Raw genomic sequence first — 27,809 nt, forward strand, 5'->3', positions numbered from 1 at the left:
CGTTTTAAAAGTTTAATGAAGTCTCTAGCTGAAAGTGTGGCGAACCTGTAGGGGTCAAAAATTGGAGTTAAGAGGAAAGTTGAAGGGTTTTTCCATCAACTTCAATGTTAAAATTGATTATAAAAAGTTTAAATAGTTTAAAGATATGAAGACGTTCGAAGGGGTTTGAAAAAATAGATGTTTAAAAAGTTGAATGCGTTAAAAGTTGAATTATTAAAATTAAAATAATTTTTTTTTAAAAAGTCCCTATCCGTTTACATGTGTAAAGAAATGTAGAAAGTTCAATAATAGCCTGGAAGAAAATCACCCAACGTTAGTGTTCTAGGGTTAAAAAAAAACTACTGACCTTGTCGCTTGTGTCAGCTACTTCCTCGTAGTTACACATTATCTGTACAGTTGCTGGATATCTTATGTGTCAGCAAACTGAATGACATCCACCTTGGATGGTTCATTATTGTCCAGATTAAATCCTCTGGTATTCTGATACATTTTTGTTTCCTGATGTGCTTCTTATCCCTGCCATTCTCTACCATGATATTAAAAATTTTGAGGCCATGGTATGTGAAACTATAATTCCTTAAACGTCTTACCAATAGATGGCGCTATGGACTATGACATTAGTACATAGACGCGTTCAAAGCTGCACTGTGATGACACGTGAAATGTGAATACAATGTAGAAAAAAGGGGGAAAACCAACAACTTTTCCAATAAACTCATTTATTATGTTGTGTGACAACATTTACAAACCTGACTGTGCACGGACGGTTGCTGCTTAAATCCGACAGCACCACGCCCAGAAAACATGGCAAAACATCTCTTTTCTCACTTATTCAGTCAAATAAAGTCAATTTTCCCTTTCTGCTGCAGGTGAAGGCATCAAATTAGGAACATTTAGGAGTTATTTCAAAGTCGGGAAAATGTGTGTCCTGTGATGAAACGGCTCCAGTCAATGTCATAGCTTCAAAGGGGAAACGTGTCCTATAATAATAGTTATTTCAATGTGTAAGGCCCTCCATGTCAGGAAATCAATCATATCATATAAATCTAACAAAATAACAGATCCAAGGGATTTTTCGCCATGAAACATTCAATCATTGTACAAACCGATTTCTCAATCACAGCATTCTAACAAGAGAAGAACAAAAGCACTTGTGGCATCATAAATTAACAATCACCCACCTCTAAACTGCACGCCATCTGATTGCAACGCTTCATTTGTTAGAATATGTTGAAACCAGGCTATTTACACGCGTGCGCTGCAGTGATTTTTCATTTTATTTTTTTTAATTAAATCTGTTACCTCCTAACATCTCTTCAAAAACAAACAATAAAATACCTTCTCGTGACTTACCGCCGGGATTGTGCCACATTTTTTGAAAATGGTTTTTCAGTGTTGCATGAAAAAAATAACTCTGAACAATTCACGATCTACAGAGGGGGAGGTGGTGGAGGATCGTCTCTGGATGAACCAAACATCGGGAAGCGAGAACAGACGATCAGAGAACTTACATTCGACATTTGTAATTCCCTAAAAAAAAGAAAGAAAAAAAAAACCTATCCCAAACTGAATAAACTGAACTGAAAATCATCAAAAACCCTGAAAGGAGCACTAGAACAACACAGTTTAAAATCACATCCTTACAATAATCTCAACTTAAAGGCCAATTTAAAAACAAAAAAACATTTATTTTATAGTCTGGCGCTAAAAGATTGATGAAACTTAATGAATTAAAAAGTGTCTTTGCATATGAAGGCTGTAACATCAGACTGTCATCCCAGTGTTTTGTTAAACAATACATGAATTCACACATTTCATTGAGTCTAAGATATATTTGAAGAGCTATTCCTCGTGTAACAGCATAAATGAGACCCTAAGTGATGTATTTTACATCTTCCAGAGATCATCTGGAAACTTGTGGGGGATTTTCTTTTAATCCACGCAGTCCGTGAGCATCCGGCTTCACCAAAAAGGGTTTGAAAGTAAGGAAAGTAAGGCTTCTGCAAGGTGGAGTCTCAAAAATAAACACTTTCGTCATCTTTTCTTCACAGTTATATCATCAGTGACGATCATTACTGGATGTCTTCCACATAGTTGGCGGGGTAGAGGCCCGTTTGTCCTTCCTTGAGTCGGCCTTTGCACCAACCCTGATCATCTTCCTCGCCGATTTTGGTAAATTCATCACCTGGAGAAGCAAGAAGGGATCATTTCATTCCAGAAACTGCCTTTTATTTAGGAAGTGGAGAATATGGACTGGGAGTCATGACACAACGGAAGCAAACGTCACTATTGCCCATCTACTGAGCATGTGCAGAACAACTGGTTACTACGGTGACAGTGTTTGCAAAAATTTCCACCTTGGGAACAGTTTTCAAAAAGCTGCATTTTCTTTTGCCCAGAGCGCCGCTGTCGTGTAAACCCACCCCAAAAACACAAGAAAAGCTTTGTGTTTTCGTTGTTGTGGTAGACGAGGTCTTAGTATTGTCAAAGCTTCCTTTAGTTTTTCAAGTGTGACTTTATACATAAAAACCTCAATCTGTGAAGGTCAAAGGTGAGAATTTCTCGCAAAATTACTAATGAAGCATTTAACTAGAAACAGCTGAAATGTTTTATTATTCCATTTTTATTTTATTTTATGTTTTAAGTAAAATCAGATTAAAAGAAATAAACTGATAAATAGTGCTTCTTCAGCTTTTCCTCAGACAAACATTGGGATGTATTACTATGGAATGTAATATAACAATACAGTTATGGCGGCCACTTCCCCGTCTCCTACCTGCTTTGAAGCTCAGCTCGTCCTGCTCCTGCCCCTCGTAGTCGTAGAGCGCTCGGACGGCCACCGAGACCACCGGGGAGGTCGGCTCCTCCTCGAACGGGTTCCCGTCACCGTTGGCAGAGAAAGGGTTCCCGCCTGTTTCTTCGTCCGACCAATCGGGAGTCTTCTCCGTACTGCTTGCACTGGACACATGCACACACACACACACTTCAGAAAAGATCTGATACTTTCAGACACGGCTGCAGAGGAAACCCCGACAAATGGTACAGAAGTTTGAAGTCAGAAAAGTAAGAGTAAAATAAAAATAACAAATAAAACACAGAAGAGGACTGGGAAAATACATAGAAAGCCAAAATGAAAAGCTCCAGGAGCAGCTGTGTGATTCACCCTGGAGTCGTTCTCCTCCAAATAAGTGGAAAACATGCTTTTATTATGACAATAAAGCTACCAGCCAGGCATTCCGTTCAGGCACGATGAGCTGATGTAAAACAAGAAATCAAGAGCTTGTAGTGAAAAAGCACACAGAGCTGAGGGAATAACGAAAAATAAAGAAACACGACATATCAAAGAGGCTGGAGGAATACAGAGCAACACAAGACCAAGCAGGACAAATCATCGTCTTCTGATATATGATTGGAGTTTTAACTGGGCCGACCAGCAGAGGGAGCCACCTGCACGCAGACACGGAAAGCTGAGAAACAATAAATGCACATTTACAGCCAGATACTGGTTTAGTTTACCAGCCTTTTTGTGCACCATTAAAGATGCGGCGCCACAGTTGCAGTCAATGTTTTATGTGTTTGCAATATATTGGCGCCGTGGCTTTTCTTCCCGGCCAATTGTAGGAAGAAAAGAACAATTTAAAATATGTACTCAGATCTGACTGTAAGACAAAAACGGACTGGATTTCCCACAGCGGAGGACTCCGTGACAATCTGTAAGACATGAAGTGTGAGACATGACTGAGACACGCTGCGGCGCCATTCAGTGACCATGCAGAGCAACACAACAACCGGCCACCTGAGGGAGGAAAGAGGCGAGTAACCGGGAAAAAAGAAGGCCGCAGGTAACCGAAAGAAGGAAAGAACAGATCCGCGCAGCAGCGACAGAGAGAGAGAGGCTCCTTTGCTCCCGTTTCACCAACGTTTTTATTTCCTCTTTATTGGTACTGATGTGGTTGACTGATGTCTGCTGCTGCTCCACAACCGGCTCCTCCTCCTCATCCTCCTCCTCCTCCTCCCCCTCCTCTTCTTCTTCTTCTTCTTCATCGTCTTCTTCAAACGGGTTCGAGCCCGCCGGCGCAGTTTTAGCAGGCACAGTCAGGCTGACGACATGGTGGGACAGAGTGAGAGACGGATCGTGGACACACACACACACCCACACACACGGATACACACAGAAAAACACGCAGCCTGTGGACAAACATCAGTAAAAGGAACGAAGACGAATTCCAACTTATATGGGCTTGGCAGCTTCATTTGAAGAAATCATCTTCATTTGATGAAATCATGTGAAATGAAAACAAAACAGGAAGTGAGATGTTCTGTGGACGATCTCTGGGCTCTGATTGGACGATCTTTCTGGGCTTCAGAGGGTCTTGAAGTGAAAGATACAAACGAGATGCAGAAAACATAAAAACTGCCAAAACAGACTCACTCCTGATAGTGTTTATGTGTATGTACGGTATGTGCTTACTGAGTGTGTGTAAGATATAAAAATAAGAAAGCGTTCCTGTTTCAGAGCTGGAGACACGGGGTTGTAAAGCAGCAATCTGAGATTAAAGTTATCTCAATGAGCTGATAAGAGCTGCCAGTGACGGCGAGCAGCTGATGGATGGAAATAAGAAGCTGAAGATCCAGGACGCTGCGTTTACAAAATGACACATAGACACATGTACGGAGGCTTTAAGGGAAGTAAAACACACAGTAATTATTGTATTCATACGTTTGATTGGCAGATAGAAGAGACAACGTCGTCTGGGCGTGTACCTCGTATTTAATCCAAAGCTACACAAACATCAATAAGACTCTCCCGGAGCAACATGCAATTGTCATTTCAGGTTTGTTTAGCTGCGAAAAATCCTCCAGAAAAAGTCACACGAGGGCAGCCTACTTCCGCCCATTGTGACTTTCGGCGTGTACCTGTATCAGAGGAAACACCGGGCGTCTCCTGCCTGTTTACAGAAGCAGTGAAGAGCAGCGGCTCTCCGGACCGAGACGCAGAGAAGCGCCCACGCCTTTGTTTGGCCAGTCATGCCATGCTCTCAGAGTTAAGCCCGTGGCGTTATTACGCCAAACACGGCTCTGGTGGGCGGCGCCCACAAATGTAACTTTGGATGGTTACAGTCAACAAAACGCACGCAAACTGGGGAGGATTAACCCAAGTGTTTAAAGAGCCGTTTTACTACCGCAGTGAGCTATAAAGTTCAGACTTCAAAGGAAAAAAACAAGTGACGGAAGCGATATTCGATTCTTCTGAGACTCGGCAGATGTGCCTTGTTGACTCATCATTGATGATTCTGATACTTTCATATAATATTCAATCAGGAGTGTTTTAAATGGCAATATGTCTTAGCAATATCATCACCCTATTTTTGTTATTGCAATAAAACTATATTTTAATCTCATTGATATCAAAACTAAAGAGAATACAAATGATGCATTTCTAACTTAACGAGGATTCTGGAAAAGTAAATAATAGCAGTATAATCTGTAAATAAAATACATTTAATGAAGTACCTTTTAACAGCACACGATAAAAGAAATGAGAAGCCTCAGTTCACCGTGTGCTTTATAACCCAGATTACAGGGGATTTTCATTAAATGTTCACATCTTCAAAGGGATGAAACGTTTGGTCACATGGAGCCGGAACTAAGAAATATAGTCGACTAGTTCATATTATGATCAGAATAACCTGTAAGAATCTAGAAATGATCATTAAAATTATGTTTGACTTCCCGTTTTGCTTTATACTACATATTCTTCCCGTGAAGTTATTTATCCAGTATGTGCGTTATATGTTCCTCAAGATTAAACTCATCCACTGTTTTTTTTTAATTTCTCTTTAGTTCCTCTCTGTTTTCTAATAATAAAAGTTTTGGTATTTCCTTCCTAAACTTTCTTATTTGTAGTGTAAACTTAGCTTCTCCTCCAGCGCGCACGTGAACACCAGCTCTGTGCATGGAGCTGTTAAAAATGACAGAAACATAACACGCTGTAATGCTGCGGTCGTCTACTTTCTCAAGTTCAGAGGTCAAATGGTTTCCATGCTTGGCATTCCCTCCGTCCACTCCTCTACACACTCCTCCACTGCTCACTATCCGTAGATCCAGTGTGAATGAGGAGGCCGTCACTACAAACCTCCAAATGAACTTGAAGAGTTAAAGATAAGACGGAGGCCCATAAAGTCAATATACACCCTGAGGCTCAAGTTCTTCGGAACTTTATGACGTGGTTAACGTTCGTGTGATTCACTGGCTTTGTTGTTGTTATCTTAATTACCCTTTTGTTGTGATTTCCATTAAACTCCCCAGTCGTTAAATCCTATTTTTATCGTCTGTTTAGATTTAATGTGACAAACAGACATAAAATGGCTCTAAGTAGAATCACAAATCATAAACAAGAGTCATCTTTTTATATATGTATACACACTTATTTCAACTATGCAGAGATGAAAGAATTTTGGGTTTGCTGGCTTCTTTCTTTGCTGCTTAGAAATTAATTTTGTAATGTTGACTACATCTAAATTTGGCGCAACACTTATAAGATGTATAATCTACGTGGATTTGTGAGATGAACAGACGAGTCTCACCCATAAAAGATTTGTTAATATTTCTTTGCCAACTCTAAAGTTTCTGTGTAGTTGAGATATAAAAATAAATTTGCTGTGACCACAACTGTTGAGGCATAATTCATAACCCTGCAATTCAGAAGTCTAGAACTTGTGTCTTTATCTGTTTTAACTCTAAAAGTACCTTTTCTCTGCATATGAAACGGCGGTAAAGCAGCACAGGTGCAGCCCAAAATTAAACAAAATCTATACATTTTTTTGTTCAAAATTGTTTTTAACCACACTGGAACCTCTTGTCAGATGAATTTGCTTTGTCTTCACAGTATCACATTGAAATATAAAACTAAAACTGACCTAAAATGACCATTTGGCCTTCTGGTAGTGACAATGACTTTTTTTAAACCCAAAGATCCAGGATGCCCATCCCTGAACTAAAAAGTAAAGGAGTCTACTTGAATCTGGTACACTTCTGTGAAATACTCTTGACATACAATGTTTAGTTTTACTTTGCAGAAGCACCAAACAACACTAACAAGTCCTTTAAAACTTTATGATATCACTTCTTATAAAGGTTTCCGTGTGTGTGTGTGTGTGTGTGTGTGTGTGTGTTTCTGGCTTTTGTTCAGCTATGTACCAGCAGACTTCGTTGACTTCTCCCCATTAAAATGTTGACGGTTTCCATGGAAACGGCTGCATGCTGACGTCTTTAGAGTGTCTCCCTTGTGTAACATTGAACAGGCATTCCTTCAGAGGACACCGCGCGCAGACTGTTGGTTTATCAGGGATGTGAGGTGTGTGAGTGTGTATTAGAAACAGATGTAGAGGCAGAAGCGGTGAGGTCAGAGAGCGATCGGGTGTCTACCTGCTGGTCTTGGCAGGCGGAACGGGCTGGTCTGACCCGGTCTGACTGATCCCCGTCAGCGTCACGCCCTCCGATGGTTTCTTCTTCTCTCGCCTGCTCAGTGTTCGGTTCAGGTCTATGGACCAGTCCTGGCAGACAGAAAGGCATCGGGGTCAGATATCAAACCAACGTCGGCTGGAAACGAGGTGACGGCGGAGCTTGAACTGAAGCTTTTACTCAGAGATATCTCACACAGCAGGATAGACACACTTCGACAGAGTCCGGCATCAGTGAAACACTTCAAAAGCTGAATAAAATGAGACGCACAACCATGTAGAGCAGCGGCTTTCAAAGTGTGGGGGGATTCCAGAGAACTTCAAGGCCTCAACTCAACTGCCTGACAATACCACACCTCTGATAAAGAGTCAGGTGGCATTCACAGGAATATGTTATTCAGGACGTTCTTCTTGATTGAGAAGGGAGTGTTTTGTGAGCTCCTTCACTTTGAAAACCTCTGTTGTAGAGAACCCATCAGCTGTTGGAAGAAACACAGCACCAAGAGATTCCCCTCAAACCCACGCTAACAAGGGAGAGTGGAGCAAACACGAATAAATCACTTGAAGCTTATCTTAAAGCATTTCTGCATGACTGAGGCCAGTAGCAGGATCCATCAGGACTGTAGCTTGATGTAGTAGTAGCATCTGTCTTTATGTGCTTCATTATGAAGCTTGGAGCCTTCTAAATTGTCCTGCCCTTCTGATTACTAAAGTCCCTCAAACTTGTACAGAGCAAAGGTCAAACAGTACAGACTGATGACATGGCGTCATGCCCTGGGAGTCACATGTGCAGCAGTAATGACCGAGGGCGGCGAGGTCAGAGTTCACAGCTCAGAAAGAACCAGAAGCACTTATGAAATCAAGGAGAAAGTACGAGACTGTGCACAAGTTTGAGGCCTGTGTGGAGCAGACAGCTCAGATTTAATGTTTTTTTCCCCTCAATTCTGCATCTTGACTGATCAAAGAACAAAACTTTTTCTTTTTTTTTACTTTGGCACAGTACTGTATGTGAAAGAGAAGAAAGATGGTCATGTGAAAAGACTAATGTATGTAATACCGAGTTCAAATGTTTGATCTTCTCTAAAGGGTGGATATATGTTAGAGTGTTAAGGCTTTTAGATTGAAAAGCTCTAAATGTCAATATTTCTACTATAGCCAATGTCCTGACCAGCTGTATCCTCCTGCCAGTTGACACTCACAATATCAAGATTTTAATCCAGACTTCAACAAGAAAAAGAAAGGAAGTGATGATTTTGCTGCATGAAGAGAAAGCTCGGTGCAAAGCCAGGAGGGTCTACATGAACCAACGTGTTCATTACCTTAAATTCATTTCCCCCCTGAGGCTACTTGAATACAAACACAACCACCTCAAACCACACACAAACACACACAGAGAAGCAGTAAGGAAGAAGAGACGTGTTAGTGGGAATGAAGGATCTCCCCCATGGCTGCGGTGACAGAACAGCCCTTCCATGCAGAACTCACTACAATGGACCTTCTCTTAAAGGAGCGAGGATGGGAGCAATCCAGAATCTGTCAGATGCGGGGAAAAGTAAGCAGGTGCAGAACAGAGTTAGTGTGGAGAACGTTGTACAGCGTGTGGATCCATCGACATGAGCAGAACTCCTTTTAGCTTGAAACATGACTAAACCGTGAGCGTGCAGCTGTGTGATTAACTTCTGTCTTGTTCCTTCTGTAGCTGGGATGCGTTGTAAGAGGAAGAATCAATAAAAAAAAATAAAAAAAACACAAATAAACCAAGGCGTAGTCTAAAAAAGTGGAGGAAGCTACCTCAGTGGAAAAGCTGCACAACATTAAACTGCAGTCGTGCAATCACACGCAGCTTTTCTGGGCCTTTCCCTCCTCTTTTTCTTAATGTCACCTCCTACCGGGAGAAACACGCAAACTTTGTCGCTTTCACTGCGACTACTGGGAATGGATTTACTGCCAACTTTGCTCCCAAACATTATACCTCAGTGACAAAAAAAAATGACACGAGCCTGTGACCTCTGCCTGGCGTTGTATTTTAACTGCATACTCACACTGACCTTCAGAGGCATTGCTCTAACTTCTCCAGATAAATAAGAGCTTAAAATCAACTGTAAGTACCCTGATGAATAATAAACAAGATGTACTGATGTGTGTCAACAACAGCTACAGCAGCCTGTGAGGACTCAACATTTCCAGATCTTCTGAAAAGCTTTTTATTTTATTTTTTCCATTCGTAGCTGTGACACATTACCTCAAACTGTGGCCAGTTCATCGGCATGCCGGGGCCATGATTCGACCGGAACCACTTCAGGTCCTCTTCGGCATCCGTAGCAGTGATTGTGTCTTCCAGCGTGTTGTAAATTGTCTGGAATCTGCAGGGGTGAAAAAGGACATTTATCAATAATTGCCAAAAATCGCATGAGCCTGTATGCAGCCTTCGATCCATTCTGGGACCTGAAAGTGAGTATTATCAGCTATCAGCATCAAAGCTCACATAGTTCCTTCAAAACCACCTTTGTAGAGTTTTCCTTTCATATTTTATATTTCAGTTTTCCATTTAACTTTCAGTACATTATTTGTGTAAGCTCACTTGTGTTTGGATAATCAAAGTTATTTCATACTAATATTCTTCATCTTTGTGTGAGATGACTGATTTCTACTGTAGGTGGTCTATCGAGAGATAGAGATTTAGAGATAGAGAGAGTTAGAGGTCAAGTCAAGTCATTTATGAAGTGTCATAAATTGAAAAAAATTCATGAAAATGCTGTAAAAGAAAACTTTTAGATAATAAAACAAGGAAAACACATAGTTAGAGACTAAATGTCTTTAAATTCATGTTTCTGTCGGCCTGCAGTTGAAATATGCAGTGAAATGGAGTCTTGTGGGTAAAATGTGGAGTCTGACCTGTGATTGGTGGAGAGGTCCAGGTGCTGTTTCACCTCCAGCAGCAGCTCGTTGAAGAAGCGAATGCGTTTGTCCTCAAACAGCTGCCATTGCTCGAACACCTGTTCCATGTTCTCCATGTACTGAGGGGTCAACTTGTCCAGCTCCTCCAGAGACTTCTCGTAGCGTTCTTTAGTCTGAAGAGAACAACACAGTGAAAATGTCAAAATTGTTTTTCACAGATATTGTTTAGAAAAGAAGCCTGATAGTCCGTCGTACCTTCTGCACTTCCTGCTGACACTTCTCCACCTTTTCCTGCAGTTTCTTCTGTGCGTCAGGGTTGTTGTTGCTCTCCAGCTTGCTGTTGGTCTCCCTGCTGGCTGCCAGCTTCTCCTCTTTACAGGCCGAGTGGTACGATTTCTTCATGGTCTCCATCTGTGAGTTTTGGAAATGTCACAGAAAACAAGAGTCAGCCTTGTTTAAGTTTAAGCCAAAGTGGAGCATAGAAAAAAACATTTTAAATCACCAGATGAAATAACTTTGTAAGTGTGACTTAGTTTGACCAGAGAAGCACAGCAGTGGCTAAAACTGTCACCTAACTATAAGAATTCATGGGAATGAATCTGGGCAGAGATCTTTCGGTTCAAAGTTTGCATGTGTTCCTTCTGCCAAAGTGGGATTTCTCCAGGGAATAAAACTTTCTCCCACAACAGAGAAATTTTTTTGCGCGCACACGCACTTCTGTGGCTGATTTAATCTCATTTAGTCTCTTGATGGACTCCTAACCTTTCAGGGTGTACTTTGTCCAATGCCAGCTGGCATCGGGTGAAACAGACAGAAAAAAAGAGAGTATTTTTTAAACTATTTACAAATCAAACTTGTAGTGATACATTTGAAAAATGTTTTCAGATTGAACAATTTCAGAGTATGTTCAAACTATAAATGAGGTGTTTTTGTTTGTAATCAACATTTAATCAATCATCATGTCTGACGATCATTTATTGGTTGACACCAACATTATAGGTTATATTATTACATTTATTACAAATGTACAATAAAACAATACATTGCACATCTTCTGAACAGCTCCAATGTAAAATGGTCATAATCCAGCATAAAGCATTTTAACAGAGTTCATAAAAAAAGAAAAAGAAAAAATAGTACATTTAAAGACAGTTATGCAATGATGATGATGATGATGATGATGATGATTCTGGATGTTTACTCTTTAAAAACACCCTGTGACATTTGAATGACAATACCCTTTTTTTAGATTATTACAACATATTTCCACCTGGCACACACGGCATATGTGTGACTGATTAATTCCTCAGATGACACAAAACAAATATAAACTTCACTGAGGTAGAACACCATAAAAAACTGCTCCAACCCTCAGACCATAAAAAGAAAAGGTGTGACCTCAGATCTCTGAGCAGAGATGAGAAGGTACTGCTGGTCTGGATCAGCAACATCCTCCTGTTCTAATGTTTTCCTCTCACAAACATCCCATGTTTAAACCTTCATAAAGTCGTACATCAAATACTGAAATGTAGTTTAAATGCAATAGTTGTGAATAATCAATTCCAAAGCATAATTAAAGTTGCCTTATTTTTCTTTTAAAACCAAGTCCCATCATCACATGTCACATAAGTGATAACTGGCCTAATACACACTCTAAAACAAACTAGTGAGTAAATACGAGTTTCCTCCCACCTGTTTCTCAAACATGTGAGAAATCTAATGTTGGAACTCAGAGACAGGAGAGGTTTGCATATCTGCCTCTGGATATCTATAGGCTAAGAAATGAGGAACTGATGCGGTGCTATTTGAAGAGTATGCCGAGCAGCAGGTGTTACACGGGCAAGTTTCACTCGAGAAACAATGGAGACATCCAGAAGATGAGACCATGTCGTCTGAAACTTCAGTCAAATACTGTAACCAGTTCACCAGAGATGTGTCTGTTATTGACCCACTGTCCCCGTCAACCATGTCAACTCTCCACTTAATTAGCCTCATTTCCTCTCTGCCCTCCACTGCTCGTCCTCGTCTGTCTGCTCCGTCAATAAATCACTGGGGCCACAAAACTGTTGCGTTCTGCCTCGGTCCAATGACGGGCCCGGATGCCCCGCCCCGCTGTGACATCACACACAGGAAGCGCTGAGGTGGGGGAAGGAGGACGGAGGCCGCGACATGTTCAGCAGCATTGAACAGGCGAGCCCTCGTACACAATCCAGGGAACGGAGAGGAATGTGAGATATGCCGAGACAACAGGCTGCTGAAATGAAAGCGGCAGTAGGAAATGCTCTGACCCGATTTTGAACCGAGAGCCATGCAACTCCCTGCAAGACCTCAGCTTCCTTCCCTTCTATGGACAATCAAAGGTGGACAGGCTAACGGGGCAGACGCAGTGTTTCGGCCGTTTACACGAAAACGCAGTGGGAGCATTTCCCAAAAAGTTTTTTCACAGTTTTGCATTTATGGCTCCGAGCAACGCTGTCGTATAAAGAGACACCCAAAATGACACCAAGGTTTTGTGTTTAAACTTTAAACATGCCGCGTAAATAAGGCCTAAACCTCCTTCACCAGTGCACCACAGAAGACACCGAAAATAGATTGAATTCAAATTATAAGAGAGTGCTGCAGGTGGAGATCCGACTACAGCTGAAATGGATTCTCATCTGCACCGTGGCTCATGGAGTTACAGACAGCACCATTACTGCCGTCTGATCCTGGTTCCATGTTCTAGGATCCACAGTTCCTCCACTTCGTTCTTTGTCTGCATCCGTATTTTAAACGTTAATAGAAACAACAATATACGCTTCAAGGTGGTGAACAGTCCTTCACCTGAACATTATAGAAAACATTAATTCATGTTAAAATCTAAATAAAGTGCTGCTGTTTGTCTTAAGTTGAAACAGGAAGTAAAAATAAATACATTATTTCTGTTTCAGGGGAGTATTACATTGCATTATATGTCATATTAAGAAAGCAACATCTTACTGACTTTTATGGGCTTGTTTTATTCAACTGTTTTTATATAAATTTTTATCTTCATGGAAACAAAACGGCTTTTAATATTCCTCTGTAAACGCACACTGAAATGGAAGTGACTGATGTCGATATCCAGTTTAATCTGTGCAGATAATACAGCCACTGACTTGGATCTGCGCACAAGTTACCAGGAGGACACCAAACACAAAGTTTCAGTGTAAAAGATTCAGTAAATAAAAGATAATCTCTCTTCTTTTAAACACTGTCCAACCCCTCCCAAACCAAAACTGAATACTCAGATTACAATCGTGCTTCTGCTCTTCCAGCTCAGTAAGCAGGTAGTCATGGAGGGAAACATAAACAACGGTGAGTCAGTAAAATGTATTCATGAGAACTGAGGGGTAAAATTAATACTGGAGATTGTAATCAGTGAGGTGGGGCTGATTTGTTTGTTGCCTGCGGAGAGGTTTGCATTTTGAGCAGAAGTGACTGAGACGCCAAGCAACACTTTTAGGGACACAGGACATGTTATCTGCTGTATGTCTGACTTCATTTATTTTTTCTCTAGATTCCCTTTGGCATAATCACTGCCTTCAGTACCAGATTAAGCAAAGCAGCCCCACACATGATGGTACCTCCTCCATGCTTTACAGGTCATTTCATGGCCTGTAAACAAACCTCAGACTCCCAAAGAATAAGTCTTGCTCTTTTTACCTTTGTTCCTCGTGGAGTCCTGCTGCGTTTAGTGTCTGATGTATGTTACAGATTACGAATACACTCCATTCTGTTTCAACTCAGCCTGAAGTTTTTCCCATGTCCTGTATGCCATTTCTAATACTTGCATATTGTGTTCCTACTTCTTAAATCCTCATGCAGGAAGCATCTAAACACTTTGACTTGCTGGAAACACCACCGACTTTTCTTATATACACAATTAACTGCTCAGTGTTTTAAAGCTAAGCACAGGTGAGCCCAAACTGATTTTAGTAATTGATTTATTATCATGAGTGTTAATTTTTGTTTCACTAAAAAAATACTTTTGATCTTCTATTTCTGTCAGAAATTATCTTCATTAAGTTATTTGCCAAAGTTGGCGTTGCTCTGTGGAGATATACTAAATCCTCAACTTAAATTTTTCGTCATGAAAGAAAACAACAGGCTATATTTAGACAATCAAACATTCACATGAGTTCCTACTAAAGTTCCCACCTCTTTGAGTTTCTTGGCCCACGGTTTCTGGGCCTTGCGGAAGCCGTCATCGGCCTCTTTAGTCTCTTTGAAGCCGCCGATCATCTGTTTGTGGTAGGAGTCTCGCTGCCAGTTCTTCAGTTTCTCGTAGTCCTCTCCCATCAGCGCTGACTTCACCTCCATGTGGAGCTCGCTCACCTTCTCAGCCTCGGTGCACAGGGCGGACCACGCTCGCTCCAGCGAACCATACTGCGGGCCTGAGAGCAGATTAATTACTAGTAAGAGCAATTCATCACAGCAAAACTACACCTATACTAAAAACTCAATTTAAAGCCACAAACTAACAGCAAAAACTTTGAATAAACAGTTTATTAATTGTATAGACAAAAAGAATATGTTTTTTACACAATCAGCAACCTCCATAACTTCTAATGGAGTGAAATAAGGAGCATTTTTCTCACAATATCAAAGGTGGAAATAGCCTTTGTGCGTATTTTTACATCATTTATCCAGTCAGAGTGAGCCTGACCATGCCGACCTTTATTACTATGAATTAACTGCCACACATACAGATAAAGCTACGTTCTAAATAATGGCCATTTGATAATTATGAGGTCCATCATCCGATGTTTTCAGTCCTACCTTTGTCTATGAGTTGCCGCCAGCGCTTTCCCCACTCTGTGAGCTGCTGCGCGTAGGCCTTCTCGATACGAGCGCGCTCGTGAATGCAGTTCATCAGGTCATTACAGAGTCGATTGCCATCGTCCACCCGTTTCACCGCACGTTTGTAGTTTCCCACCTGAGAACAGAAAAGATTGAACGACGTCTCAAAAAGGAAAGGAGCCGAATGTGTTGGGAAATCTCAGCGCAGGTCAGGAGGGATTGCCGTTGAAGGACGGTGCTTTCAGAGAGACACTACGTCAAAAAGAGGCAACATAAGCACTCTTCTTGGGAGAGTTGTGACCATGAGTTTCATGACACTTTTAGGCATCTCACCTCCCAGAAGCTATCACTGGAGACATCAATCATGGAGTCATCATAGGCGCCTGACATCGTTGCTGCTCGCGGTTACACTCAGTGTGTCGGTCTTGAAAAAAAAACACACACACACAAACACAGAAACCCAAGTTAAACCTTGAAGTGTCCAAGCCACCTTGTTAATATACCGAATCTCCTGCAGTTTTCACTTTCACATTAGTTTCACAAGAAATTGCCACATTTTCTCCTTTTTACTCCAAACTGGTCTCTTTTCTTGTTTTTTTGTCATAGCACATCAAGTAAACAAACATCACTAGATTTTGTGTTACACCTGTTAGTCGTCATCACCCAAACTCACTACTTCTTTTTACACATCTTAGTAATATTTCTACTTATTTATATACATTTGTCATGCTTTCTGAGCGCAGAAAAAGCTAAAATCTTGAAATATTGATAATGGATTGTAAAAAAAAAAAAAAAGAAATTTCATTGGATATTACTCAAAGACATTTCAGATCTTTTAAATGAGAAAACTCTGCTGTGCTATTATGTCCTTTTAAGCACAGAATTCTTAATTTATTGCCTTACCTGGCAGTGTTCAGATTAAATTTGACATAAGAAAAAGGTGTGTGGCATAGATTTGAGTAAAATGAAGTTAAATTCATTGAAAGTGATGTGAAAAAAACCCTAACAAAATAGACATTATAAAGAAGAGGGTTATTAATGTGCAGACAGCTCCATCAATATTACATGAAAAAAAATACTAATAATATACTACTGTAATTAGATAAAACAATAAAAATGTAGGCAGTGGTGAAAGTCGCAGGTGGTCGTCTTTTTTTCGGAGTCTTAAATTTACCTGCCCGTAATGAGAAGGGGAAAGCAATTTAAATGTAATATCACATGCAATTACTTTGTATTGCAGACGTCAGAAATAAGTTCATCTTTTCACAAAGTTTGCAGCCATAAAAGAGAGAATCCAGGCAGCAGGTGGGAGGTTTCTGCCAGTTTTAAAGCCTCGCTAACCAACAAAAGAGAAACCACAGCAGCAACTGGCAGCAGACAGAGTCTCTTTTCTGGCCGAGGGAGTGAAAGAAGCTGTCAAGAGGCGCACGGCGGGCAGCTTCCGCTTCCTTCGATCTGGAGCGACAGTCGGGCCTCTGTTAATCCCTCTCTCCATCATTTGAAACTCAAACAGTCCATCTTTATTCACCCCCTCACTCCTCTCCTCTCTTCCTGATCAGTCAGCCGTCAGACCGAGTGCCTCGTGTAATAGTTCATCAGCTCACAGTGCTTACACTTTGCATCAGCGTCCAGACATTTCTTCAGTGAACCCTGAGGTGGAATTTGTCCACCACCCAGAACTTCATTGGTTCCTGGTTCACCACAGCATTGAACTTATAACCTGGCTCATTATTTTATTGCTCCTCCATACAACATTGACTCTCTACCAGGAGGAGATGGAAAAAAAAGAGTCAGATGATGCATTGAGCTGAAAATGACAAAAAAGAACTGATATCTCTCTTTTTATAGCCTCTGTATTGATCTTAGCTGCCCCCATTATTTTTTCTTTCCTGTCATCCTCTAATATAGGGAGCAGATAAACAGACGCTTATTGGGATGGAAAATAGAAGCATAGCAATAAATAAAGACAGCACAATCAAGACAACCACTAATACGTCTCAATATTAACGAATGGCTTCACAGGCCTGGGAACCACCGCATGTTTACAAGGAACTTTAGAGCTCTTTACCCTCAAAGGGTGTTTAAATCATAAAAACCACTGCTTACAATTTTAATTTTGTTGATGGTAATTTGTCACAGTGGCGCAAGCGCACCTAAAGCGAGAAAATAAATATGAAATAATTAACCAAAATCATAAAGTACATTAAATATGGGAATATAAGTAATAAAACTATACGTCTTACAATTGGGGAAACCAATTCAATTCTTCATCAAAAAATTAGTAGCCACACTTGCGATTTATTACAAACGGTCTTTCTCTGGAAATTTTTAAAAGTTCTGATTGCTGGAATACATTTCAAAAAGTCAATAAAGTGGGTTTTATAGTGTGAACGTCTTAGCATTCCTGTATTTTCAAATATACCCAATACTTCTTTTGTGCAGGGATGCTCATATGGCAAAGCTTAACTTTGAAATTCATGAATTTGATCAATAATCACACAAAAGCAAGTGCAAAAAGCCACATCTGTCTTCTCTCCTTGTCCAGGACAGACTGATCTCTTGAGGATTAAACTGATTCAATGCCAGTTTCTTTTTGACACAATTGATATATTGAACCTTTTCCAACATGTTTTTTTATTTTTTGATATGTAGCTTGTAAACTTTATATTGTGATGACAATAAAACAGCTCTTTATCGGGCAGCCGTTGTGGCCTATAAAAAATCCTTAAACAGAGAAACTGAAAAACATGCCTGACGGTAATGACTGAACATCTCTTAAACTCCTCTGAGCAAACACAGAGTGACACAGAGTGACAACTCATCAATCCTGAGTTCAATCAGCAGCTAAAGTCTCTTTTTCTTCCTGTTGGGCACAGTGAATAAAAACCTCCAGCGGAAGAAAAACCGACTTCACCGTCATTTCAGCAATTAGCTGCTGCTTTGGGAAGTTGCCGATAGCCATGCTTGTTTTTTTCCATACAAACAATGTCACAGTGACGAAGTGATCTGAACTAATTAGCAATCGAACTGCATATAACCGTATCACTGTGAATGATAAACTGCAGCGCACTCTTATCAGACATAATTTTTAAAATGTCAATCAGGAATTGTCTGTATGTCTTTCTTGGTTATGAAGGCTTAAATATCCAATTTAGTGATATAACAGCTATAAAAGCTGTGACTCAATAACACAAGATGCACTTTAGTGTGATCACACTGGGCCTCTTTCAGCCGAGGACAGTGAGAGGATGAGGGATTCCAGTGTGTGTGTGTGTGTGTGTGTGTGTGTGTGTGTGTGTGTGTGTGTGTGTGTGTGTGTGTGTGTGTGTGTGTGTGTGTGTGTGTGTGTGTGTGTGTGTGTGTGTGTGTGTGTGTGTGTGTGTGTGTGTGTGTGTGTGTGTGTGTGTGTGTGTGTGTGTGTGTGTGTGTGTGTTCAGTGGCCCGTGCCCTCCAGGATGCGACTTGCACAGAGACTACCATTGTGGCCACTGCAGGACCCAGAAAAGGAAATGAACAATCCTCCCTTTAGCCATGTTTGAAGTTTACAGTCAGGTCAGTCAAACACACACGGAGCAATGAACACACACCACAACAGATGTCTATCACCTCGGGCTGGGCAAAACAATCGGTTTAATCAATTCATCAAATTTGTAGCTAATAATTATTTTTATTTTGCAAATTTGAGGTTCCCCCCGACACACACACATTTTTTGGGGGGGTAGTTTTTGCTTTCCGTTCTACCATTCCTTGTGGGTTTCCGTAGTTGCTGTTGCACTTTTGCTTAAACCTGGGTTAAAGCTTCAATTTGTTGAATGACTGAACCTCATTTACTATTTATTTTGGGATTGTTTATATGCGTTTTAACTCTGAGGACAATCACAGCAATAAAGTTGCACTTTTGACAATATAACTGATGAAAAAAAAAATCGAATCGAAACTCGAATTTTACTTAAAAATTATTATTCATTATTGTAGGCCAAATCGCCCAGCCCTATTGTCACCATTATCAGAGATAATCAAATTACATTTTACTCTCCTTCCTCCTGAATAAACAGGTTTGTAGGTATTAAACTTCAAAGTCCTATAAAAGCACCTACCAAAATACTTGGAAATTTTTTAATTTAAAGAATTTCCTTCAACTTTAGCAAAGAAGTTAAAATATTCCATGTCAACAAATGTAATAAAAACCTGTTTAAAACTGTACAACTCCCTAAGATCCCATATAATCCCTATTGTAATGCTTTAGGTTCCCTTAAAATAGGATGTCTGTATCTCCATTTACTTAAACGATTGGTTATAAAGAAAGTTACCAAAGTTTAAGCAAAACTCCATTATTGTCAGTGAAATTATGTCATGTCAAAGTTTATAAAATTGACAATATATCACATTTAGAGTATTCCATATTAGGCATTATTATACATCTCTGCAGACATGGCAACATTAATATTAATGATGAACCTCTAATCAATGAGCTTCACTGTCTCTGAGGTGTGTGCAATGGAAAGATTACATCCGATCGATCTGGCTTGCGAAACGAAACTCCTTCAATGTCATTTCCTCTCGTCCCTCCTGATACTTTCCTGCCAGATGTCCATAATCGTCTTTCAACAATTACTGCTGCAACACATGAGGACACATGAAGAGCACATGGAGTGAGCTACAGATGTCTGCAGACTTCAGACTCGAAAGAGTAAGAAAACAAGACCACAACACACCAACCAGCCACTGCTGGAAACCAGAGACAGATTCAGTAAAGATCATGTTCCTGTTTCAGGATGGGTCGACACTGACAAGAACAGAAATAGTTGATGAAGAACTTCTGTATGAATAACTGTGTCGAGTTTGACGGTTGATCAGGTTTTGATACAAAATATTAACTTTGAACTACAACATGACTTTAATGTTGCTCATGACTGTCAGCAGAGGTTAATGCACTTGTACAGTGGTGGCTTGGCTTTTTTAAGTTTATTATTAGAAAATAAATAGAGAAACATCACATATGAGGATACGAGAAAAAACGGATTTGTTGATTTATGACCGTCAAAACTACTGTTTGTAATAATTCATCGATGTAGCATACATTTGATTGTTACCTGGGTGTGGTAATAATACTGAGAGCAGGATTTGGCTGGACTTTCTTTCTAAATTCCTTCTCTGTAAGAAAAGGCTGAGGATAGTATAGTTCGATCTATTGATGAAGAGCTGGTTCTCTTGGTTTGTGTAGCACAAAATAGAGCAATACATTTAAGTGTAGTTACTGCATTAACATAAAACGCTAATATTTGATTTTCTGGTCAGGCTGCTATAGGTTTAGACTCCTGAGAGACCTTCTTTAAAGCACAGAGCGTCTTTCCTTTGCCCACTCTCTATACATTTATGTCACTGGCATTCTGTGTAGTCTGTTCTCTCTCTGTACCGTCCTGCAGGATCTCTGACAGTGGAAGTTTGTGATCCGAGCCTCAAGCCCTCATCAAGTGTGCAGTGAGCGGATTAGCTTGCTGTCTGACGTCAACCTGTTTGTTGTTCTGTGTCTCTGTCCTCTCCTCTCTCTTACTTTTTCTGAACATTCAACCAGTGCAGCAACAAGTCCCATCTCTGAGTCTGGTTCTGTGGGAGTGAAAGGAGTTTTTCCTCTTCGATGTTACAGAAAACCTTGAAACAAAACAATCTATTGGTGATTCCACTGTCTCGTGTAATGTAATCAGTGGCACACCCCTGGCCTTGCAGAACACTATGGAATGAGAGGCAAATGAGTTCAACAACTCCACACAGCTTGACCCACAAGTGTAAACAATGCTGTTGACTAAGCCGGGTCTGAAGTCCACTCTGGCTAACACTCCACAGGATAAGACTGGAAAATTCAACAGTGTGTGCTGCTACACACAAACACAATGTACAGAGGCATGAGGAGAAGACAGCAGGGGTCATTATCCACCACTGTCATCGATATCTGAAGTGACAAACATGTGAGACAGTCCTTAAAGCAACGGCCATGATTTCATCAAAATGACAGAAACTTGGCCGAATGGGGGCAGCTTAGATTACAAGCTTCAGGATTACATAATCAAGAATAACAATGATATCCACTAAGGTCTGATAAGAAAATGTACAAAGGGTGCTGGAATTTGCTTGCTGGAGACAGAAGGGAACACATGAATAACTCGGTGCTTCCATGACTAAACTGAGTCTTGGCATGCTGAGCATGTTCCCTCAACGTCACTCGTCAAACTTACTTCACACATAGAAAGTTGAAGCCCAAAGCACACACAGGACTGAATCAAGGGTTGGAGAAAAGAAGCAGATTTCTCATTAGAGAATGATGATTCAGAGACCAGTGGCAGGCTGAAATGGAAGAGGGCGAGGCAGCAAGAGCAAAAGATGATCATCATGCGTGTTATTAAAAGCACATGGAAGAATACAGTAGCACGCTGGCATTGAGGAGATCTGAGTCACGTCTGAGCTCAGAAAACTCTGCAAAGTGTTGTACAAATGGCAAAACGAGACCGGTGGAAAAAGAAAAGAAGGTGAGAAAATACGGAAAAATGGCACCACAAAGCATAACCGGGTGTATAAGAGCACCAACGTTCCCAGAAACCACCAGTAAACCTTCTATTCATGCCATGTTTCTGTTTCCCTGAGGGCTGTCACCCAGAAACACAGTCATGAATGGAGAACGAGAGCGCCAGACAAACAAACAGGATCTACACGGCAGAGAGACGAGCACATACGCAGCTGACAGGCACAGGCACATGCACGCCCACCCTGAAGCCTGAAGAGGAAACATGAGCACATTTTGTCACATGGAATTCAGACGCGAGCAACTGCGTTGGTGAAATTAAAAATTTCTAGCGTAGTGGTTTGCAAGGGCACCACGATAATGTGATAAGATCTCTTTCTGCGGCCATCAGTGAGAACAACGACAGGAGAAGTGTAATGCGTGCATCAAGTGGAGCTATACGGTGTGATATTTCATTTCCTGAGAAGACTCAAGACTTTCTAGCTTTGTTTAGATTAGTTTTCTTATGTAGAAAATTGCAAAATAAATTTTGTTCCCATAAAAAAAAAAAATCCTAATTCAAGGTAACATAAAACCATGGTTGAAAGGTCAGTAAAATCTTTGTGTGTCACTACAAATTAAACTACACAAGGAAATGAGGTTTTGCTCTTTTCATGTGTTGACTTCAGAATGCACTAAAGCAGCTGTGTTGAATTACCTTGACGTTGCTAAAATCTCAAAGTTTGACTGTATTCAGGTGTATTTTCCTCACTCAGTAGGAAAAAAGGAACATGAAGTCATCAACACTACCCCACATCCCCTCCATAAAACACCGGCCAAACGTTCACTTCACCACAGACGAACACTCCCCAACAGCTTGAAAAACTAAATAAAGTCACTTCTTCTTTACAATGTGAAATGGCTCTGTTGGAAGGTTTAGTTTTGCGGTTCCAGAAACGTCACACTAGTTGACAGCAATATTTCGATATTGATTGCAACACGTCGCTGAAAACGCTGTAGTTTGCATGGCAGACCACGAGGTGGTGTGTTTGCATAATGCCCACGTATGTGCAGCATGATGCAAATATCAAGCTGGTTATTTGCAGATTCGGGTGAAGACGTGGTCAATGTACACTTTGTTTGAATATAAAAGTGTAAGCAGCACAAGCAGTAATCTGGAAGACAGAGTTCTGATTGTAGCGTTGGACTCCGTTCAGACGGAGACGCTTCAAAAAAGTGGATTCAAAAACAAATAAAGCTTAAAGTCAAAATGTTGTTTAGAGTGTCTACGTTGATACAAGTCTACTGGACACTGGCTTATTTTACAAAAACTTCCATTTCTAGTATTGAGATATATCGTGCATCATATATGATAACTGGCTTTTGTTTTATCTCAATTTTCTTTGTTCATAAAACATTTACGGAAAATTAATTCAGCTCAATGGCTTGGTTTTCCACGGCCCTACATTCAGTGCACTTGTTTTACAGCATTTTTTTTTTTTACGATTCAAGGAACTATTTATTAAGTCTGATCAAATGGTTGACTTTTTGTTGACACAGTCAAATGTGAGGATTTGGAACTTTCCCTGCTACAATCATGATTATCAAACAGATTAACACCGGAGCCATGCTGACACTAAACGTAGAAAGTAAAGCTCACTCAACTCAATAACAAGTACGAACAGCATGAAGGAAGAGTTACATAAGCCCACAGCTAAAGAAAAAATACTAAGAGTTAGCACTCTACGTTGTCAATGTCATAATCACAGGAAAATTGCATATCTGTTAAAGGGTGACCCCCCCCCCCCCCCCCCGCTGCCCCCCCACTTCCTTCATTTGTTGCGTACCAAGCCTGCAGGCGGGGAGTGCAGCTGAGCCCATCTATCCCTTCAATATTGCACTTTCACAGCAGGACGAGGCCAAATCCCAACAGAGCTGCACAAGAAAAAAATAACTATTCTTGTGATTTTTTTCCCTCTCATGTGCAAAAGCTTGAGGCCCACATGTATCCATAGCAATCCCAGCTGGTCGTGACCTTGATTCTCTTTGACCGTCAGTCACCTCTGGCCTCGTTCCTCTTGTGAGCCCAATGGCAGCTGCTCGGGACTGCTGATCTCACAGGAAAATGGCCTTTTGAATGTGGAGCCTCTCCACAACTATCCAGTCCTTATAGAGATCACTGGCCGGAGCTTCCAGCTGCCATTAAAAGACTCCAAAACACTGGGCAATGAAACAGACGGTCCATCAACAGCAGGTCAACTGTAGCCTGGAACATAACTGAGAAAACATGCTTTGCTTTATGGACGGGGGAAACAATGGCATTTGTTCCACACTTTCAGGCACTTTCCACTGGGCAGGCCAGCAGTGCAGAGAGGAATATAATGGAGGGAAATTCAGTATTACATGAAAGGGAAGGGGAGATCCTTATGTCATCGACAGACAAACTGCTTTCTTTTTTTCTATCCTTTTTTTTTTTTTTTTTTCCAGAGGAAGCCCCGGTCTTCAGCTCCAAGCACAGTCACACATGATGCTCTCCAAGCGTCAGACCTTTTCAGGATACCATGAAAAACATGAGTCACCTCTACACTTTTTTTTCTTTTAATCTAACAATTGGATTTCTAAAGAGAAAAACAAAAAGAGACGACATCATATTCACACCCTAAATAATGAATTGCAATGTTGAAAAATCTTATTCAAGCAGCTTTTGTTGGTATATTGTCAGTCATATAATACCAACAAGGAGCATTTCTCAAATAAATTATTGGAGGTGAAAGTCATTGACCATCTATTCCATAATAACATGCATGATTATTCAAGCCTGAAAAAGACCCAACACGCTCAGCTTTTGTTGTCTTTCTTCATTTTGGGTATCACTCCATCTCTAGTGGTCTTTTATGATGTTGATAGTGAGAAAAGATCAAGGGTGACACTTTGGAGTCGCTCGTCCTCACGCTGCACAGTGTTATTATCCTTGACCAGTGTGGTATTGTCATTGACTGGCTGCTACATCCCCTCACAGTCAAAATAAAGCCTATTGGAAGTGTGTGAGGAAAGCAGGATACCTGGCGAAATCCCACGCAAGCACGAGGAAGAACGTAAACTCTGCACAGACAGCGAGTACATTCTCACTGTGAGGCGAGCCGAGAATTTCCACCAGGACGAGCCCTTTTAAGCACTTGGGAACTAAGAGTTATTATTCTCAACTAAAATGAGTCACTTTTTATGGCATCCTGTCAAGACAACTCCATTTATGATCCAATTAATTCGTCAAATACACAGAACTCATAAAAAACACGTTGAGTTGGAGAGCTGAAGCTTTGGGAATTCACTTGATTTACAATGGCCAGAGGGCAGAGAAATCAGAGACGTCAAACATTTGGCCCAGAGGACCAAAGTGGCCACCTGACAGCTCATTCGGACACTTTGAATGACTTTTGAAAGTGTAAAGGTAACAGGGGGAATATTAGCTACTAATGTTTCTCATTAGTCTGCTCGGACTACACCAGGGAACTCACATTAGCTTTTCTGCTAAGTACGTTTGTCAGAATGTGAATGCTGCAGAGAAAGAGAAAGTCAAGTAAAAACTCAGGGAGCTCTCGAAGGTGTTTCTATTGATTATTTTGGTATCAAGTATACTGGTGGGCTCAATAGTGATCAATCACTTTGACACCGGTGCCCGAAATCATCCATTTAGTCTTCAAAACTGCAGCAGAACTACTAACATCATTTTGACATATACAAATTGCTGCCTCCAAGGGTCTGACAATCCAGTTATAAATCATTTGCAAGCATAAGATATTGAAAAAAAAAAAAAAAAAGAATCTGAAAATAAGTCATAAATGTTGCCAAAAGGATTATTCTGTCTAACAGCACATGAGGAGTTATATGTTATACCAATTTTGCAGGTTGGTTTCCCTCTCACTTTCTGACTGCGCCGGTAAAGATGGCTTTAAATGGAGAGCAGCACCGTCGGTCTAAACTGGAATACCCCGTCTAAGTTTAGCTTGTTTCGGTGACGAGCAATCGGTTCACATGGCCCTCCTGGATATTAAAAAAACAAAGAAAAAAAACAAGAAGAGGGAAGCAATGGCACTTTCACTACTGCTTCACCCTGACAACACAACTGAAATAAACAAAGAGCTCAGGTTGGTGGTTTTGAAAAGCCTCGTGGAGCACGCCTGCAGTGACTGATAACTTCCAGTGATTCACTGTAATATCAAGACTGTGGACTGTTTGTCATCGTCACAGTCGGGCCAGGTGCCAGATGATTAAACAGCACATGAGCACAAGGATGTGACTGTCGAAGATTGAATTATAACTGTCCTAACAGAAGTCTTTCAACCCTTGTCAGTAGATAACAGGGCCACAGATTTTTATACACTCATCTTATACAGCCCTTCCAGCATTTAATGACATTTAGGAGTCTCATTTATTCAAGAGAAGAATAACGTTATCCAGCACGTCCAGTTAAAAGTTAATAAATAAATGAAGCTAAGACAGAATTGATAGTTAGCCTTTATGTACAACGAAAACACTTGAGATTACCTCTTCGGAAATCTGGTTCTTTTGATATTATCGCTTTGAGCATCGACTTTCAGCAGACAAAATTGCACCGTATAGGTGAAGGGGGCAAAACTCTCAATTTTAGGGGTGATTTAACTTAACTTACTTTTAAATTACTATTCATATAAAGATGTACTATTTTTAGTCTATTTTACAATTCTGATGTCAGTACTAGCTATGTTGTTTCAGCACACTGTATGATCTCCTCTGTCTTGGATTTTAAAAGGTTTTATTTCATATATGTATGTGTGTGACGCTAACTTTGCTGCAACACCAATTGCCCCACGGGAACACAAATAAAAACCAAACTGAACTGTACAGTTCATTTCTGATATAGATAACAGTGTTTTAGTTCAGAGAAGCTATGTTTACATACTGTGAATGAGTACAAGCTTATTGAAGACAAGGATCTAGATAAAGATTGAGGATTAGAAGATAATAGGGGGTTCAAAAAGTGTTCAAAGGATGAAGAAACACCGTCCAGGAGAGAATCCTTGTCTCTACCTGGACCTGGAAGTGTGAGACACTGAGCTGGTCCAGACTCGTGGATGTGATGACCTTCAGAGAAAGAGGACAGTGTAAGGACAGAGGAGGACACCATGCAGGAGGAGGAGGACACCATGCAGGTGAAGGAGGACATCATGAAGGAGGAGGACACCATGAAGGAGGAGGAGGACACCATCCAGGATCACAGGACATGCACCCAGAGGTTATCTTCACTTGTGAAGCCTGCCCCGCCCTTCACCACCCCGGGCAGTGTAACACAGTCTCCCTGAGAGCTGCTCGGATGAAACCAAATAAAGACCTGAAATGCTTCGAATTAAAGTAAAAACCCTCGTTAATCTGAACAGACGTCAGTAAACTGCGACCTAACGGTGCTAGCTAACGTCTCACAACTTTTAATGACATAAAACATGACAAAACGAGTCGGGAATAGTCGAAAGAGATTTTTTAAACTTATGCCTTTATCTTTTTTTTTTAAGTTTTGAATCACCAAACCACTGCCACTGGTGTAGGTTTACCCTCTTTGAAAGTTTTTGACAGTCCAGCCTCCTCCCATCGGGGAAGTCAGTAAACTTTAGCCCCCAGTTAGCTCCGATGTTAGCGAACCGACCGACCGGAGGACTAAAGTTTCTTCAACGGCTCAAAGCTCCGAGTACTTACCGGGGAAAGTGTGTGTGTTTCACCCAGGAGGTATTTAATCCGGCCGGCGCCAATTTACAGGTCCTTTCTCCCGTTTTTCGTCTCAGCAGCGGCACCGTGGACACCGAGTGACACCGCCGTTAATTCCCCGCAGACAGAGCGCTCCGCCCGGCCTCCACAATAAAACTCTCCGCCCCGGAGGTGGTGCGTTCAGGGACTCCCGTTAGAAACACAACAACAACAACAACAACAACAACAACAACAACAATCATAATAATAATAATATAATTGAATATTGATATCGAGTAAAGCGGAAGTACAATTTAATAGTGTGACAATAAATAAATACATTTTGGATTAAAATTACATTCAGTGTCTCAAATATACATTGATAATTAAATAAATATAAATAAAAGAAATAAAAA

The 27,809-nt window shown here is 40.8% G+C and overlaps 1 protein-coding gene across 6 annotated transcripts; it reads right to left on the bottom strand.

The window, feature by feature from the left end:
- Positions 1 to 699: 699 nt before the first annotated feature.
- On the bottom strand, positions 700 to 27,581 carry pacsin2 (protein kinase C and casein kinase substrate in neurons 2). 6 transcript variants are annotated; one of them, XM_080492348.1, is made up of 12 exons: positions 27,406 to 27,581; positions 15,516 to 15,606; positions 15,162 to 15,318; positions 14,541 to 14,776; positions 10,617 to 10,772; positions 10,359 to 10,534; positions 9,706 to 9,826; positions 8,949 to 8,996; positions 7,429 to 7,556; positions 3,921 to 4,100; positions 2,777 to 2,958; positions 700 to 2,185 (listed from the first exon to the last, which is right to left on the bottom strand). In XM_080492348.1, exons 2-12 carry the CDS (start codon positions 15,570 to 15,572, stop codon positions 2,073 to 2,075), a joined length of 1,554 nt encoding a protein of 517 aa, XP_080348474.1. In that variant the 5' UTR covers positions 15,573 to 15,606; positions 27,406 to 27,581; the 3' UTR covers positions 700 to 2,072. The 6 variants fall into 6 exon arrangements, with proteins under 6 accessions (XP_080348474.1, XP_080348475.1, XP_080348478.1 ...); XM_080492349.1 differs by lacking the exon at positions 8,949 to 8,996; XM_080492352.1 differs by lacking the exon at positions 3,921 to 4,100.
- Between the last annotated feature and the right edge of the window lie 228 nt (positions 27,582 to 27,809).

The sequence above is a fragment of the Lipophrys pholis genome, assembly GCF_963383615.2.
Source record: "Lipophrys pholis genome assembly, chromosome: 22".
NCBI classification, from domain to species: Eukaryota; Metazoa; Chordata; class Actinopteri; order Blenniiformes; family Blenniidae; genus Lipophrys; species Lipophrys pholis.